The sequence below is a fragment of the Drosophila willistoni genome, chromosome 3R (assembly GCF_018902025.1).
Source record: "Drosophila willistoni isolate 14030-0811.24 chromosome 3R, UCI_dwil_1.1, whole genome shotgun sequence".
NCBI classification, from domain to species: Eukaryota; Metazoa; Arthropoda; class Insecta; order Diptera; family Drosophilidae; genus Drosophila; species Drosophila willistoni.
In genome coordinates this window covers 27,378,874-27,397,258 of record NC_061086.1, presented here as the reverse complement: position 1 = coordinate 27,397,258, position 18,385 = coordinate 27,378,874, and the positions used below count along the sequence as shown (strand labels likewise).

General features: G+C 39.2%; 2 protein-coding genes and 1 long non-coding RNA gene across 3 annotated transcripts; 2 read left to right on the top strand and 1 right to left on the bottom strand.

Moving 5' to 3' along the window:
- Nucleotides 1-572: 572 nt before the first annotated feature.
- On the bottom strand, nucleotides 573-18,382 carry LOC6646935 (transcription factor IIIB 90 kDa subunit). Its single transcript, XM_002069622.4, has 7 exons — nucleotides 18,141-18,382; nucleotides 17,707-18,075; nucleotides 17,531-17,635; nucleotides 2,356-2,505; nucleotides 2,064-2,290; nucleotides 978-2,001; nucleotides 573-904 (listed from the first exon to the last, which is right to left on the bottom strand). Exons 1-7 carry the CDS (start codon nucleotides 18,211-18,213, stop codon nucleotides 753-755), a joined length of 2,100 nt encoding a protein of 699 aa, XP_002069658.2. The 5' UTR covers nucleotides 18,214-18,382; the 3' UTR covers nucleotides 573-752.
- Nucleotides 852-4,001, top strand: LOC124459681. The gene is made up of 2 exons (XR_006953720.1): nucleotides 852-917; nucleotides 981-4,001. It is a non-coding gene; the product is annotated as an uncharacterized LOC124459681 (long non-coding RNA).
- On the top strand, nucleotides 11,667-17,222 carry LOC6647426 (BTB/POZ domain-containing protein 6). The gene is given in 4 exon segments (XM_002069624.4): nucleotides 11,667-11,979; nucleotides 14,056-14,613; nucleotides 14,690-14,843; nucleotides 14,910-17,222. Coding segments are annotated over 4 exon segments (2,472 nt in total). The 5' UTR covers nucleotides 11,667-11,681; the 3' UTR covers nucleotides 16,372-17,222.
- Nucleotides 18,383-18,385: the final 3 nt, after the last annotated feature.

The window sequence follows — 18,385 nt, the reverse complement described above, 5'->3', positions numbered from 1 at the left end:
ACTATAAAATCGCAAAAGACAAGTGCTTAAAATGACTCAACAGCTCATTGCCACTCAACGGGTGGCCGAGGCGAGTTGCCCACCAGGCCATGGAGTCAAGCCAAGTTTCTATGGCTCGACTGCAGCCTGCTTGAGGACTGAGAACTGAGGACCCAAGACCAAGGCCTGCGGAGTGCAACAACACGAACTTCTATAACTACAAGCAACTCGACGGGGCAAGGGGTGCGGTGAGTAGTAGCAAAAAGCCAGCACAACAAAGTGCAAAACATGATTAAGAGTGAAATATTTATTTGCAGCACTTGGAGGCGCGCCACGGTCGCACTAACAATTAGAAGCAAACTACGAGAGAGTACAGCAGGGCCTACAGCAACGGGCGAACCCGACGGCAACCCTCCCCCACACTGGCTGGCGTTGGTCTGGACTGCCGACACGGCTTAAACATGTAAATGGCTACGCTAAGAGGCCGTAGGGCAAGAAAGAGCGATGATTTAATGGCTGCTAACGCGCACAAAAAGGAAACTGCAACAAGTGCAAGGAGCAAGACACAGAAGTGCCCATGAAAGACGACAGAGTTCTTAGGCAAAAAGCTTAATTTAATTGTATTATGAGTAAAATGCATACTACATAGACATTTGTACACATATACGATATAAGTATATGTATATATGTATATGGATGTGTTTCCTTAGAGCTAAGAATGTTGTTATTACAAACTAAATGCTATTCTTTTTTTTTTTGCTTTTATAAATTATCTAATAATCTTCTTCTTCGTCAAATCCATAGCCAAACTCATCGTCATCGCCGTCGCCTTGATTAAGCATGTCCTGGAGAGTGGCCTCTGGTTCAGCTTCCGGCTCGGCATCCACCTCATCCGCTTCAGCCTCTGCGTCTTCATCCAAGTCATCTAGAAACAACGGGTAAATACAATTTTCTTTAATCTATGCAATTTAGTTAATTTACATTTTCGTTTTTCTTACCAGTTTCCATGAGAACAGCTGGCTTAGTGTCCACTGGTGGCTCATTCTCCTGCACTTGGACAGGCAGTCCCATCTCCACCTTGGCGCGTTTACGACTTGGACCCGGTATCTCATAAGCTGGCTTAGACCTTCCACTCTTTGTCCTACTTATGGGTTCATCTTCAACTATAATTGCAGTTTTCTGCAACTCTTCAAGTGTAGTGGGCTTAATGTCCTGGGTGACTAGATTACTTATATTTGTGGTTGTGGCGGTGGCTGTGGCATTGGCGGTGGTGCTACTGCTGCCTGATGATGTTGAGGCTCCTTCGTTTGTCAGCTCACCCTTAACATCGATCAGAGTCTTTAGAATTTCATAATTGATTTTACTCGAGATTTTCTTCTCTTGCAACATCTTTTCGATTGCCTCGCCTGCCGTCGACGATGGTCCAATTATCTTTTTACGCGGCGGCTTACGTTTCTTTTTTTCTGGCTTTCCCTCTTCGCGCTCCTTAGCCAGACGTTCTTCCCGTTCCTTTTGCTCCTTTAGATATTCGGCATTCAGCGTTTGCCACATATTTAGTTTAGTCACAGCCTCCTCTTCGGTCAGCACATACTGATCCAGTTCATCGTCGTTGAGATCATCAACGATAAGTTCCTGATCCTTGGTCTGCTTGGCCCTTTCGACATCTTCAAGATCGCTTTGGGTTACGCGACAAATGGCCTCAATATCGGGACGTAATCCCTCGATCCCAGCCACCAAGCTATCTCTCTTAATGTTTTCTTGTCTGTCGTCTTTGCATTCCTCTTGGGAGTCACCCTCAATAAACTCTTTGATCACCTTGGCATTAGATTGTTCGATAAATTGTCGCGACTCTTCCATTTCGAGATCGTTCTCTGAGAAACTTCTTGGTGAATCTGGCAGAGAACCGCTTTCACTTTTCCCTTTAGTAAACTGACGAAGTACACTTTTAGTGCATTTGCCTAGATCCTTTTCCAATTGGGCATCGATTTGCTTTTGCAAATCCGTCAGCTCGTGTTCGCCCATCTAAAAAAGATACATAAAATGAGTGTGAATATCATTTCGTCTGTGTGTTCACATTTACTTACGTCTTTGATACGTTCACGATCTTTTTTTCTTGCTGCCTTGAATGAAGGCGGATCCTGTTCCCTCTCCAAGTCCACGGTCATAAATTCCTCAAGTGTTAGCCCACCCGAGGGTGTCTCGGCAAACTCGGATAGTCGCTTGCGCAAGGTGGATTCATGTATCTTGACCACGCCTATGACATCGACCAGAGTCCGACTAAAGTCATGCATGCGTGCGGCAATCAGCAAAGCTAACAAAGAGAGATTGGATTATATTAATGACTTTTCAGAGATTTATTTGCCTGACCTCACTCACCTGCTCCACACAATCCTGTGGGTCGGCGACCTGAATGCATGCAATCCTTTTTCATGCGCTGCACAATTCGTAGCGCTGTCATGGACACTTCATGGGTTTTGGCTCCGAGTTGCAGTCGATTGGCGAAGCGCATAATATATAAACAGGGATCTGCAACGAATTGTGGCAATAAGGAAGCAATTAATAAAACCAAAAACAACAACAGACAACAACATAAAACTAAAAACATTGATCCAAGCAAACAATAAACAAGCAAAGTGGTGGCATCTGATGAAGAACTTGTTCAACTTCGACCTTGAAGTCGTCGGCCAAGCCAATGAAATCGAAAACAGCCAATAAACCGGCCCCAAAACAGCCGAAAATGAAGAACAACAGCAACAACATCACAAACAACAACAACAACAGCAATCTTGAACCCGAACTTCAAGACCCGATATTCAATTCGATTCATTCAACTTTTACAACAAGGCATTATGGGAGAGAGAGAGAGAAAGAGAGAGAAGCGAACACGAGAGACAAAAGAGGCAGAGAGTAACCGAGAAACTGAATAATTTTGCTCTCTTCTTGCAACGACTTAACACATTTTTTTATTGCATGCAATAGATTTTGTTGGCCATAAATCACATTCACATTCAAATACATATATGTATGTGTATATTGCGTATACGTCACGTATTTCTCGGCTCCGTTGCCTGGGATTAACGGGGTAATTAGTTCTATTTGGACTAGATGAAAGATAACCCAAGCCAAGCAGAGCCAACAACAACAAAAACAACAACAACTACAATGGACAGCTCAATTAACGCCTTGGTTTAGGCAAACACAAAACAGTCAAAAACAAAAAGGCAAAAAAGACTTGAAAAATAAAATAAAATGTCGAGACACAAATTGACTCATGGCAAATAAAACTTAGCACTAAACGCACTAGAAATAAGCGGTAAACACACTCGAGTCCACGACCTTGCCAAAGAGATCTGCGCTAAATACTTCATTAGCTTTGCGTTAAGAAGGGCGGCAACCGTCCTCTACGATTACACAACTCGGCCAGCCAGCCAGATAGTTACCAACATTTCGAAAATTTGCAAAACAAGTGGCGAGAGCATTTTAAAGAAGTTTATTTTCTGTTTTTGTTGTGTTTCTCAGACTTTTGCCTTTAAACAGAAAATATTTGTCTTTCATAGAGGTTGATGGCGAAATCTCCAATCTATAAAGTGATTCTGTTTGGCTTTTTTTACTAGAATTGGTTTGGTTTGACATTATTCATTATTGTTCCTTGAATAGAGACAAACTTGAGCAATGAATTAGTTCTTAAACCTTCACTAGACCTTTCTATTTTACTTTCATTGGTGTTTGTTACGCTATTAACCAAATTTAAAAGCGGTTTGTAAATCTTTTACTATTTTTTTTTGCTGTATGCAGTATTTTGATTTGCTTATTGAAAGTAGATAGTGAATAATTTTGGCTTAACTTAAGACTACCTAATCTAAGCAAGCTACTTATAATGTAGATGCGGCTTAGAATTAGAATTAGTCGATGAAAACATATTTCAAAAGATTTAAAAAAACCTACTTACATTCTTGGGACTATGTCAAATATCTTTTCCTAATAAGTAACTATTAAATAATTTGGTAAATTTACAAAATTTAGTCTAGGAGTGTTTCGTTTTGAAATATCTATATGGTTAGTAGTAATAGACAGAAGGCAACTGTCGGTGATTAAATGTCAACCCCCTTACAACTGGGGGACAAGGGCAGAAAGGGAAAAACCTGTCAAAGTCTCTTGCTAACTGTGCTCAAACGATGTGAACACAAAATGTGAAAAAGAGGGAGAGAAAAAAAAAAAACAATATTTATTAAACCTTAATGAATGCGCACATTTTGAGAAGAAGCAGCATCAACACCCTCTATATACCCCGCCCACCACAGATCTCGAGTGTTCCACTTGAAAAATGATGCCTGAAAACTGGGGAACTGTGACTGCCGCCAACTGCCGCCAAGCGACTACTGACTACTACTGCATTGACCCTTCAGCACAGCCACACAGCACAGAAGCAGCAGCAGCAGCATCACCCACTCATCTACGGCAGCTGTTGCTAGTGCCACTGCTTGACAGTTGCCCAATGGATCTATATGAAGTGGAGGGCCGGCCCGGAGACGGCGGCTGTGGGCGTGGGGAGGCATTGCAACTGCTGCTAATGGTTTCTTAATGTCTCCTCTTCTTACCGCCGGCAGTCCAGCTGGTCGGTCGGTGGGTAGCTATCTTAACTGCACCACTAGCTAGTGAAATTATTATTATTTAAAGTTTATTTTTGCGTTTGTCATGACGGCAATTATCGTTTTGGGCGCGTCGCAACTGCCTCCGACGACCAACCACCCACCCCGCTCCACCGCCGTCAGCTTCTCTTGCCTCGCTCGCTGATTACTTGGCGTTTTTCTCTCAGCCCCCTCTCCCTCCCTCCCTTTATTTTGTAAAATGCCAGCAATTTTTGGTTAGTGAGCGCAATTAACTGTTTTAATTGTTTTGTAATTCTAGGCAACTATTAATAAAATATTAATGATTGCAGTGAAATATAACTAACAACAATTATCTAAATACGCATACAATGTACATACAAAAGAAGTACATAAAATAGTGAACATATATAGAGAATATGTACTAAGCTTTATTTGTTCGTTTTAGGTAAGTTTTGAAATTTTATGCCTTTTTTTATTTCTCCTTAAGTTATGTGTAGCTGGGTGGACAAACTTTTATAAGCTTCGTCTAAAATTGTAATTTTAATATATTTAAGTACAAAATTTAGTAGTTTCATAATTTTAACAATTGTTTTTCGATTTTCTTTTAGCAATTTTCTACAAACTCTTAGTTTCTTTTATGGTATTCAATTTAAATTCATATTATTTTGTGTTCGTTAAAGTCAAAATTCATCAAACTTAACTGGTAGGACCCTTAAAGGACCTTCAACTTTGTTGCATACTTATGAGGGCAGTCCATGTGATAGTGGCTAAAATATACGTCAAATGAATTCTCATTCTGTAAGATGACTTTATTTGAGAATTAAAAATACAATGATGCCTACATGATCAACTAAAATAATCTTAATGAATGAGAATTGAACTTAAAGTCGGATCTTTAAAATTTCATTCTTCTAGAATCTATAATTTGCCATCGTAAATCTGAGTATTTGTTAAAAATATTGCCATCATCTAATATAAATAAAAGCAGCAATCCTAAAAGCTGAAAACAACGTAAAAAAACTGTTAACATTTGCTAATAATGACCGATAACTATGTATCACGCACCCGATGAAGCTAATCTGGATGGGTTTGGATGGGAACAGATGAGTAAAAGAAGATGTAATATTTGCTATTAGCTTGCACTGATATGAATGAATAACTTAAACACATTTCTCATAAAATCGCATGCGATAAAATGTTTGCCCCAAGACGGCTACCTGTCGATGTTCGTGTCGACTCACTCGATCGGTTGTGTGAGATTGGTGAGATTGAAGACTGAGGCGGAGAGGCTTTAAACCGAGTTGGTTGTTGGCTAACTGGCTGACTGGCAATGGTTTTGGGTCTGAGTCTGTCTCTCACTATGAATCCGTTCGTTGACTTGCGCGCACACAACGCATTGAAGTCGCGTTGAATCGACGCGCCTGCGCTGAGTAATAATAAGTTTAAACGAAAAAAAAAATAATATAAAATTAAAAAAAAACTTCAACCACATGTGAAATTTAAATAGTTGCCAAAGAGCAGAAGAATTTGACAAATCTTGGTAATTTCTTGTTTCATTTAATATAAAAATAACAAAAAAGTGCGCAAAAGCAACGTTTTTTTTTGTTTTGTCAATTCCCGTCTTTTGAGCCGGTAAAAAAAATAAAGAAAAATAACAACAAAAGACAAAACAAAAAGTGAAGAACCGTCTTTAAGTGAAGTGCCAAATGAAATATCAGTTTTAATTTTATCACCAATTATTCATCATGTTTTGGCAGAAGACCCCCTTGTTTGACTCCTTCCCCCCTCTTGTTCCCCACCTTCGTCTCACACGTTTTCTGTAGTGCTTATGCTTCAATGCCAACAATGTAAACAATATTCAAGTTTAATTTAAATGACTACAACAACAGTCGTAAATAAAACAAAGAGCAATTTCAACTAATTGATTGCCTAAATAAAAAGTGTATAAGCCCACCCCATCAGTCCACACCACGAAACACCAGCAGCAGCAGCAGCCACCACATACGAGAGATGCACAACACCATCTGACATCAATTGAAGGTCATGCCAACATCGTGCCTGGCATAAAGAAAGTGCATGAGAGGAATGTTGAAAGAAATCACCATCAATCAGAGATTTATAAATACTCGTATCATATGTTATTTGGATTAATAAGACCAAAAAAATCTTAGAAATTGATGTCAAAGTCACACAGTTCACCACAGAACGAATCTTGCCCAACACTATAATAAACAAACAATGGATTTTAGCATTAACTTCAACATACATCACATATTTCTCTCTTTGGTTTCACCAAAGTTACAACAAACTATTAATATTCAACGTTAAAAGTTGAAGTTTTTTGAATAAAAACGAAAACTTTATCACTTTTGAAACAGCAAAAGAAGATTTTGCAAAATTTATCATTTACTTTAACGCTCACTTTGTCGGGGATTTCTATAATCTTAGATAAGCTTTAACTTTCATTACAACGTCGACGTATTCGGGAGGAATTTTGTAGGTGTTAACAAAAATAATTAGCGGTAAATTATAAAATTTTGAAATGCTTAAATAGCAGTAGATTTCTCTAAACTTAAAGATCAAGAACAGACTCTAGGATTATCTACTTTTAAAACCTCAAACCATTCGAAATATTTTACCTTAAATCAGAAAATTCTTATCAAATGATCAAGATTATTATTAAATTTATTGACGATGAGTTTAGATAATATTCAACTCTCATTTTAAGTCTCAACGAACTTACAAAATTCTTACAAAGCAATTTTATTTGCTTGTCACAAAAAGTGTTAAAGCCCAATGGGAGATGATGAGGCATTTTTGCCACACGACGACTTTGGAAATGTAGAACGGATGAAATCTCTTTAGGCGCAGTTACTTGAGTAAATAATTGTGAATTCTGTATAGCACTTGAGAGAATCTTGTCAGAGTATATGAAGAGGATGGAGCGGGGAGAACTTTGTTGTTGAAACAATGCATTTCTTTAGCAATTGAGTCTCTATAATTTCATGTCTAATATGCTTTGAGTTAATTGCTATTCATTTAACTCTAAATTACAATGCTTTTTAAAGGTGATTTTGTAATGACAGGCCCCGTACACTCAAGATAAGCCCAATAGCGACTTCCCCATTCGAATTTTAGGGGGGGTTTGATGAGAGAGTTAAGGTATTTCCAAGAAAACTTTGCTCTATCGACGATATGGACACACGCGGAAAGAGCAAAGATCACTCAAAAAGTATTTTATAATATTATAAGCTGAACGAAAATGGCTTTCTAGTTATTCTGGGCAAACATTGGCTAATAGCTGCTCATTGAAATTCTGTTGGCGACAAAAAAACTGAGAAGAGAGACATGAATATTTCAATATATGTACATATTAAAAAGACGAGAAAAAAAACCTGATGACAATTTTTAGGCATGGCCAATAAGAATTGAACGAAATTTAAGCAAATAAGCTTAGAAAATACGTAAAAATAAAACGGAATCCGAAGGCCACACGCCGAAGTGTCAATACACTTTAAAACTATATTCACTCCATAAGATATAGTTGAATGACTTTTGTATGAGAAATGCCACAGTTATTTGGATAACTGATTTGAAGCTGCATATGTGGAAAAAATAATTACAATAATAGCAAACAAAATTAAACAACTTGTTTCCGCTTAAACAAATATTTAGGAAAAAATAACTAATATACTTTTTTGAAAGGGAAATAAAACTGGTTTCTCGTAGCTACATAAATAAGTACAAATCAGCAAATCTGTCACAAGAATCGAACAAAATGAACAGATTTGTGCTTGGCTTTTATGTTTCTTCTCATTCACATTTATTATTGATATTTTTTTGAAGTTTTATTTCTGCAAATCATGGTGTTTTGAAAAACGCATTTGAAAACGAATGCGGGGGAGTTCCCCCCCAGTAAGAATTGTGAAACACTTGAAAGAATATAAATTGAGTACAAGCAGCAAAACGTATTCGAAATCAACAAGTCATTAGGCCAAAATGCAGAATGACTTACACAAAAAAAAAAAAAGAAAAAGAAACTATGAAAATATGCGAGTAAATCGAGAGAGAAAAACCTAAATACTTGTGCATAAAGAAATATGGGAAAACTGCATGTTAATGTCTATAAAATTATCTGCAAATTAAAGCGTCTAACTCAGAAAAAAAAAAATAAAAACCGCAAACGGCTAGTCTCAGAGCCATTGAAAGACCAAAGGCAACCAAACACCTCAACCGACAGTCGACACCTGACTGTCTGTTTGGCTGTCTGACTAATTGCGAAACAACCTAAGGGCACTTGAAACGAGGCATAAAGCGATGTACATACACATTTTAGATACATTTGGGTGCCAAATGCATCTAAGATACACACAGACACACGCCTTCCAATAAAGAAAAGGGTGCGAGGTGGTGTGAGGTAAAGAAAAAAGATAAAGAACAACAACTTTTACGAAATTTTCATACTCTTTAGCCTCAGATTTGCTTAAAATTATTCTTTTGATAATTTATTCATCGAACTATTAAAGACAGTTTGATCTTTTGAGTTTTAACTTAAACAAGTTTAGCCTATTTTACAATTTAAAAACTTGTCTATAAGCCAAGCCGAATAATGTTTAGGGCAACTTGAATACTTGGTCGAAATTTGAGTTGATTTCTCGCTAAGCATCTAACTGACTTTTGGTGGTTGTTGAACCTTTCGTTTCATTCAGTCACGTCAAGCCCTGCTAATCCATCTTTAGTTTAACTAATTAGCAATTTAAGAACATAAAAAAGATGTCTAACCATCTTTGGCATGTATCTTTATTTTCTAGTGGAATTTTTAAATGTTGTTTGAATTGGCAAGATCGACACAAGAACCTGTCCTGCATGCACACAACAAATTAAACAATAAACCCTTTTTTTAAACTCAAATCTGTTTATGATGTCATCTTTTTAACTAATTGCAAGCCACACAGACAATTTCATCAAATTGCCCTCGTCTAATGAAAAAAATTCTCTGACCGACAAAAAAAGAAAACCAAAAACTCGGGCAATCACACACATAAGGCCAAGAAACATAATGAATTGTAGCGATAAATCGGAAGATAGACAACACGAACAGATCGACTAGCCACGTGACTGAATGGCCGGCTCAGAGCACGGCTGACTAGGTCGAGAATTGGTCTTGGCTTGGGGGGCTATTTCATCATAGAGGAGGAGGAGGGGGGGTCTTGGGTTCTCCATATTGAAGTTAATCAGGTAAAATGTTATCCGATTGCAAAATGTGCAATATTTTCATATATATGAAGAGCAAATCACCAAATAATGAGAAAATAAAAGACAAAAGACCAGCAAAAAGCCACAGAAATAAGACAACTCTTCACTTTTTCTTCGTTGGTTAGCTTTTTTGTTGCGGTTTTCATTTCGTTATGTATATATGTATGTACATATATACATATTTCGGTTTTTTTTTCTTTTTTTGGGTGTAATGAGGAAATAAAAATTGAAAGTGTTACGCGGGCGTCGCCGTCGTCGGCTTTGGCCGATGTCTGCTGACCCGGGGCTGGGGCAAGGCGGTGGGCAAACTGGGTCGACGTTTGCAATTAAAGAGGCAATGAAAACCGAAGAAAATAAAAACAAAAGTGTAAAAAAAAACATTAAAAAAATTAAGGCAAAAAACTTGTAATGCAAACATAACACCAAATAAATTAAGAAAAACTTTATATATGATGAAATGGCACAACGACCGCAAGATGCCCTTATGTAGGGCAAATGACTGAAGGGAATATTATCTTATAAACTAAAAATGGACAAGGCAAAGTCTTAACTCTACAAATGATGTAATACAGCACTTTACATCATCTGTAAATCCCTTTGAGTTCCCTATAAACACAAAGAACCTGATATACCCAACCTTTCACTATACTACCGCACTCCAAAGTGCTAAAAGCCACAGCGGAAAACAAAGAAACAAATACTTAAAATATACTTTAGACCGAAAACTTAAATCAAAGGGAAAAATACAATACAATGAATAATAAACGTGTGTGTGTGTGTGTGACTTGAATATTAAGTCATTCGATTAATTTAGCATAAATTGCATATGCGTTTCGCATAGAGTAACAAAAAGCCAAAATCAAAAGATCAGCTTCTGCATATATGTATGTAAGTGCCTATATAGAGAGGAAAATCGTTTATGGAATCTGTAAAATTTTGATGAATGACAAATGAGACACCACCTAGACCCAAAAAAAATACTGAGATGACAATTAATAAAAAGAAAATCGATATTCTATATAATCAAAAGACAGTTTATTTAAACTAGGAGAGGATATATTTCTTTTTGGCATCATAATATACCGAATAATATACAAACTAATTAATTAGCAATTTAATTAAAAATCCAACTAATTAGTCGCACATCAGATGAGATGATGTTATCCTCTATGTCTAACTCTTTTTCCATTGCCGGAAGCATTCGAAGCATGGAATTTTAGTTTCATTGAGTGCCAAACGAAAACGACTCCTCCCACTCCTCTTAAAAACCACCTGCACCTGCTCCATCTCCTCCTCTCTACCTAGTTGCCAACACATCTAGATGACGCGTCAAAAAAAACTCTATGTGCGTCGTATTGCCGGTTTTGTTTTGGTTACAGACTTCGCATTGCCAATTAAAACAAATAGCCGCTTGCATAATCTCATCTCTCTCGCTCTCTCTCCGCCTTCCTCTCTTTCTCCGACTCCCTGACCAGTTGGTGTTATGTTGTATAGTGGAGATGGAGGCGAAGAAACCTGTGAAGACTTGGCCTAAAAGTGACCCAAAACATGCAAGGCCAGCAGCAGCGGCGCCTCATAGATTACATTGACTTCCTGGGACTAACATAAAATAAACACCAAAAACAGCGACAAATGCGTGTGGAAGTGGAAATGGAAGTGAAAGTGCAACATGTTCACCGCAAATAACTGAGCGAGAGAAAGAGAAAGAGGCTGGGAGATACACTGAGAAAAATTTCATTCAACTTTTAATCAAATATTTCTACATCTCTTTCTTATATTTGTTGCAGCAAGTCGAAAGGATGACAAAAAGATGATGATAATGATGATGATTCAAAGATGATTGAAGCTTTTGCAAATCATTTAAGCAGTCATCTTGGACGACATCTATTCTATTGGGCCATTGATAGCACTGTGGTGCCACCAACTGGCAGCGTCGGCCTCAATCTGCGTCTCTCCGAGCTAATTAACAAATTTCACGGCCCCCTTGAACGGGGTGTGCAGGTGTTGGATCATTTGCTGACGCTCGAGGAGGACGATTTTGCTGGCCATTGGGGCAGCGCCTATGCCCACAATTATGAGCCAGAGTATGCGGCTCGTGTGCCGGAAAATCAAGAGATGCCGCCACCGGAATACAGTGAGTACAAATTGAAAATTCTAGAAATTCGAAAGCTATCAAAAGGGCAGAAGAGTAAACTTCGAGATGAGCCCACTGAAGTTTGGCTAGTGACAAAATTTAAAATCGATTTTTGTATTGATTTTGATTTTGGTAGAGGTCAACAACATTATTTGTTGTTGGTTTGGCGGGAGCTCTGCAAACTGGTTTCATCTGTGAATGTGCTAAGAGATAAACAAACCTTGAACAGTGGCAACGACGATGACCAAAGCCAACAAAGACTGACATAAAAGCAAAGCAAAGGCAAATCAAATTCAAGTTCAAATTTAAAATTCAATAAATAAATCAAAAATAATAATGTCCGAAAAGAAACAACAACAAAAATAAGTCAAGTTGATAGCTGCTGGCCGTTGGTCAGGTTAAGCATATGCAAATTTTAAAGCGAATCGCGTTTTGAGAGCAGAAAAGCCAGCACCAGCAATATGAGCTCCTCCTTCACGTACGCATTTACGTTGCTATATGGAGTGGGCAGCATGACGGAAATACATATTAGTCGAATGGCCATGATATAATCAACGAATTACGAAACTCAAACGGAAAACAAATCTCATTTCAAATTCAAAACACGCGCTCTCTTCAATTATCCATTATTCAACACTGCAAACACTAGTGTTAGGCAACACTAACATCGTCAAGTGTGACCAGTCGCCAAGAGATTTGTCTCTCATAAGAACGGGAGAGAGAAAAGAAAAGAAGAAAAAAAAACAAAGCAGAAAAATATCAAGAAAATTTTTTAATTAAAAAGACATGACCAATTAAATTGCAGTTTAACTGTAAATTGTGTCATTGCAGAAGCAAAAGTCATGTGCATCATATGTGAATAGCTAGTCTTATATTTCTCTATAATTCTCTTTCTCTCGCTGTCTGCCTGTGTGTGTGCGTGAGTGTGTGTGTGTGTGTGGCGACCTCCAAAAGTGAAAAATAAAAAATTGCAAATTGCGTTGCCATGGCCAACAACAATCATAGTAATAATAATGGCAATAATAATGCACTAAATCGTCTCTCCCTGAAATCGGCCAACAAACGAAACCAGGAATCCATGTCACATTCCCAGCCAAATGGCGGCGGCGGCTGGATAAACGGTAAGAACAAGCAACTGTGTGGGAGCGAGCGGGACGTAAAAGCAGATAATGCAGGTGCTGGCGACTGCGGCGCCTACTCTTGAACCCCCCTCTTGCCCAATGACAATGTCTCTTTACTATTTGCTGATGTCTGAGATTTATTGATTTTTCCCACACACACACTCACACATATACTCAAAAGAGGGGTCAGGAAGGGGGCCAGTCGCATCTACGGGCTGCTGGGGCAGCCCCCGTGCTAAAAGTCGCGCGCTGCGGATTTACAAAAAAATAAGAAAAAACAACAACAACAAAACACATCTACAACAAACGGGCAATGCGCTGCTATTTTTGGACGCTCTCGCTCCACTTTGTCTCTTTCGTTGCGTGCAGAACAGAATTTCGATAACAGGGGAGACACAACGACATCACCTGCACATTGGGGCAAAACATTTCTTTGTGCCGTCATTAATATCAAATTTTGAATTGAAAATCTAATTCTTTGCTCTATTATCTAAAATAAATAATAGTATTGCATTATCCAGCACACAGAGAATACATTTAACTGATAACTCAAACATTTGAATAATGATTATTAATGCCGTCTCCCAAAATAAGCAGCTGAACCAACAACATCAATTTTGCATTATCTTATCTGGTTAATATGAAGATAGGACCGCATTAAATTTTGTTACGATTTGTTGTACCACGGTGCACTGTGCCTCAAAGAGACACTGCGCCGTCGTTGCTGCTTCTGCTGACTGCATGGCGACAATGTGTACTTTTGTTATTTATGATGCGAACTGCGCGCGACAACGGTAACCAGCGGAAGTAAGGGGTCGCCCGCCAGTTGGCATTTGGCCTGTTCCAATGTGGGAACGCATATTGCAGTCGCTAGAGAAATTTGGTTGGTTGGGCGGCAGGATCAGCTTCTAAATACTATATTTCTCATATATAAATCCTTTTATTTCCATTTCAGTGGAGACTCTCAACAATGGCAACGGATTGCTGCACTCACCGCCTCACAATCATCAACAGCAGCAGCAGCAGCAACAACAAAGGGGTGGAGGAGTAGCTCTATCGCCACCAGGGGGAGGTGGACCATCGGGCAGTTCGGCGGATCACAATATACAAATAACTCAGCCAATTAGTGCACCATCTTCACCTCTAGCCTCACCGGGAGCTGTCAATGGTGGAGGAAGTGGTGGCGTCAGCGGCAGCGGACTCGGCGTTGGCATTGGCAGTCCAACTGCATTTTGCTTACCCTCCGGTTCGGGGGCGGCTCAAGCTGCGGCAGCGATAGCAGCCGCTGCAGCCACATTAAACACACATACGCCCACCAGCGGCAGTGGCTCGTATGTTTGCTCAGCTGGCACGAATAGTAGCAGCAGTTATGCGGCAGTTGGTGCATCTAATGCCATCGACACTGCCGATCCCAACTGGCAAGCCAGCAAGGCAACCGTATTAGAGCGAAATGCGGCCATGTTCAACAATGAATTGATGTCCGATGTCACCTTCGTTGTGGGTGGCGAATTTGGTAAGTGTTTGAGATGATGATAGCTTAATGATGATCAATCAAGTCTAAGAGTGAATCACAGATGAATCTTTTGCAGATAATGATCCTGTACAAACAATACCCGCGCACAAATATATATTGGCCACAGGCAGCTCAGTCTTTTATGCCATGTTCTATGGTGGATTGGCGGAGAACAAGCAGGAAATCAAAGTGCCTGATGTAGAGCCCACAGCCTTTCTAACATTGTTAAGGTAAGTAATCTAAGGAGAAACTAAAAACCAAAGCTTACCCTTCCCCTAACACTATTTTCCACTCAGATACCTCTATTGTGATGAAATCAAATTGGAACCAGAACACATTTTGGCCACTCTTTATGCGGCTAAGAAGTATATTGTTCCCCATTTGGCTCGCGCATGCGTCAACTATCTCGAGGTTAAGTTGACGGCAAAAAACGCCTGCCTACTTCTCAGTCAATCGCGTCTTTTCGAGGAGCCCGAACTGATGCAGCGTTGCTGGGAAGTGATCGACGCTCAGGCCGAGATGGCGGTTAAGTCCGAGGATTTCGTGGATATTGATCTAAAGACGTTCGAGTCGATATTGTCACGCGAGACGCTAAATTGCAAGGAGATTCATCTGTTTGAGGCCGCCCTAAATTGGGCCCTCAATGCCTGCGAGAAGATGAGCATCGATGAGACGCCCCAGAATAAACGTAGATTGCTGGGACAAGCATTGCATTTAATACGTATACCCACAATGACGCTCGAGGAGTTTGCCAATGGAGTGGCTCAGACAGGGATTCTAACGTCCCAGGAGACAATTGACATGTTTTTGCATTTTACAGCGAAAGTGAAGCCAATTTTGGGTTTCCCAACACGTTCCCGTGCCGGTCTAAAGACCCAAGTGTGCCATCGCTTTCAATCGTGTGCGTATCGCTCGAATCAGTGGCGCTACCGTGGACGCTGTGATTCCATACAATTTTCAGTGGATCGTCGCATTTTCATTGTTGGCTTTGGACTCTATGGATCCTCAACAGGGGCTGCCAATTACAATGTCAAGATTGAGCTCAAACGTCTGGGACGCACACTGGCCGAAAATGATACAAAATTCTTCTCGGATGGCTCTAGCAATACCTTCCATGTATTCTTCGAGAATCCCATACAAATTGAGCCCGAATGCTATTACACTGCATCGGTAATACTCGATGGCAATGAGCTGAGCTTCTTTGGCCAAGAGGGCATGTCCGAGGTGCTGATGGGTAATGTGACATTCCAGTTCCAATGCTCATCGGAAAGTACGAATGGCACTGGAGTGCAAGGTGGCCAGATACCGGAATTGATATTCTATGGGCCAACTAGTCCTGTTACCGCTTTAAGTTCACCAACAAATTCATTGTGTGCCACGCCTATTGGCGGTGGTGGTATAAGTGGAATGATTGGCGCAAGCGGCACAGGAAATGGCAGCACAAATGGGCCAGCAGCAACAGGTACAACTGCAACGGCAGCGGCAACAACTGTCGGTGGCAATAATGTAAATAATGCTGGTGCTGCTGTTGAGGAATTGGCAGAGACAACCACCGGGAGTAGCAGCAGCACCTGATGCGCACAGCTTTACTGCGCTGAATGGCAGGGCGCTTGCTATTATCGTCAACAGCAGCAGCAGCAGCAGCAACAACAACCACAAAGGAGACCAACAACAGCAACAAACAAAGCACAGAATATACAAAACAGAAGAAACTCATGGGTTTTCAGTGCCAGTCAACAGGGCAAATTGGAGTTTTAAGCAGATGTAACCGTTATATACATACATACATATATATTATATACACTATAATATAGTAGAGTGCTCTAGTTTTCATATTAATCCTATACATTTATAGTCTGTTGGTATATATATATACATATACACAATATATACACTTATATTTCCAAATCGAATCCATAGAAGTAGAAAAATACAAATTACGTTCCACAACATTTGAGACGTTGCAAAAGATGGTAGATGGGGTAGAAAAGTAAGACGGGGTTTACGCAATAAGCTAATGAAAATCGGGGCAATCAGTCAACCAATATTCTAAATAAAAGACACAAAACATACACCACAAACACACACATATATATAAATACACTACATAAAAGCATATATATACATCTATTTTGCCAGCATATTCTATATATACTCTATATATATATATATATATTTGAAAAATCATAAAACATGTTGAATTGCATACGAATTTGAAAGCCAAGTTAACCAGTTAACAAGAAATCTCTTGTTGTACCAATTGAAAAGTCATATAGTAGTAAAAATGAATTATAGTAGCCACATTAATAATCCTAAATTGTCAAATAGATTCTTATATATCTCTATATTCATATATACATATTATGTCATCTATTATTACTGTTCTTTTTTAACGCACAACAATCAAATTTTATGTTCAATCTTTAACTTTTCCTTTTTGATAAGTTTCTGTTTGAAAAAATGTACTGATATTTTCTATCTGGTTTGTTTAAAACAAAAGTATTTAAATATACTTGAGTATATACGTTATTCTATACGATATGGTTATGAATCTTAATAACATTATGTACTTTAATTAAATAAAATACATTTAACCGATTTCTAGCGAACTTGTCAAAAATGTATGTCAATTATTAAGGAAATATGGTCTAAACCATTCAGAAGGTAATCGAGATCTATAAAGAACAAGTATTCTTTACGAGTATGTAGAGCAAATAATAGTGGAGAAGTTTCTACCCACTCTTTGGGAAAATGTATAAAACATGCTACTTGGTGGCAATTAGTTTCAAAAGGGGGACAAGGTTCGAGTCACCACAAGATTACTTTCTTTTTGAAGAAATCAATATAAAATCATATCACAAGCATCATCAAAAAAAGATGCACCCCTTTAGTTGTATATATATAGGTATTCACTCACCCACAGACGGAATATTGATGCAGAGAGCGTGTGATAGCTTTAAATAGGTGCGTCCCAATTCGTATGAACAAATCTGTTGGACATCGCTAATATCAATGAGTAAATCTGTTTAAAAGATAATCAAATTAGTTTCAACATGCGCTGGTAACTTTGGTCGTTGGCCAGTGGCCACTCACGTGAAGTTCCTTCGGTGCGGCAGGTCATATAGACACAGGCGGCATAGATGTGGGTGCTTTTGCGACCACGTGTCAGATGACGACCTAAAGCCATTTTGAAGAAATTTAGAGCAGTGTCCGCATAATGCTGGGACAGCTGCAGCTGCTGACACAACAATGTAATATCCTTTTTAGCCTTTTTGATGGTGACCTCCCGTGACTCTGTGCCAGAACCGACTTGGAATTTGCCATAGCCGTAGTTGGTGGCTCCGCCCGACGATTCAGCGGAAACAAACTGTCCAATGGCAACTGCTCCATGGCCAGCTTCTTCGAATTGTACCTCGGACACAATGAGCGAATCCTCCAACACGGATCCACAGTTCATACACACTGAAAATTATACGATTAGACATAAGAGTTGCAAGTCTGGCAAGGATTGGTGCACTAATACTAACCCCGATCACCGCGTGCATTGTCCTCCTCGATCTCGTTGGAGCCACAGTTGCGGCATTTCAATCCTGATGACATTTTGATTGCTGATGAAGATTTCCTTCGACTTCGTTAGTTAGAGGTTTATTTAAAGTGCTTCCATTTTAGTCCTTGGCATTTTTGACGTCTGTTTAAACAATCTATTTAAAATCTTTGCAATTTTAATTGTTGTTGTGTGAAAGGTTGCAACCGTCTAGTGTGACCAGCCACC

Excerpts from the sequence above, each read along its gene's own strand:
- LOC6646935 (XM_002069622.4), bottom strand. The coding sequence starts at position 18,213 with ATGTCATCAGGATTGAAATGCCGCAACTGTGGCTCCAACGAGATCGAG. Across the intron at positions 17,636-17,706 it reads CCGCACCGAAGGAACTTCAC|ATTTACTCATTGATATTAGC; the intron begins GTGAGTGGCCAC and ends TCTTTTAAACAG. Across the intron at positions 2,506-17,530 it reads CATCAATATTCCGTCTGTGG|ATCCCTGTTTATATATTATG; the intron begins GTGAGTGAATAC and ends AATTCGTTGCAG.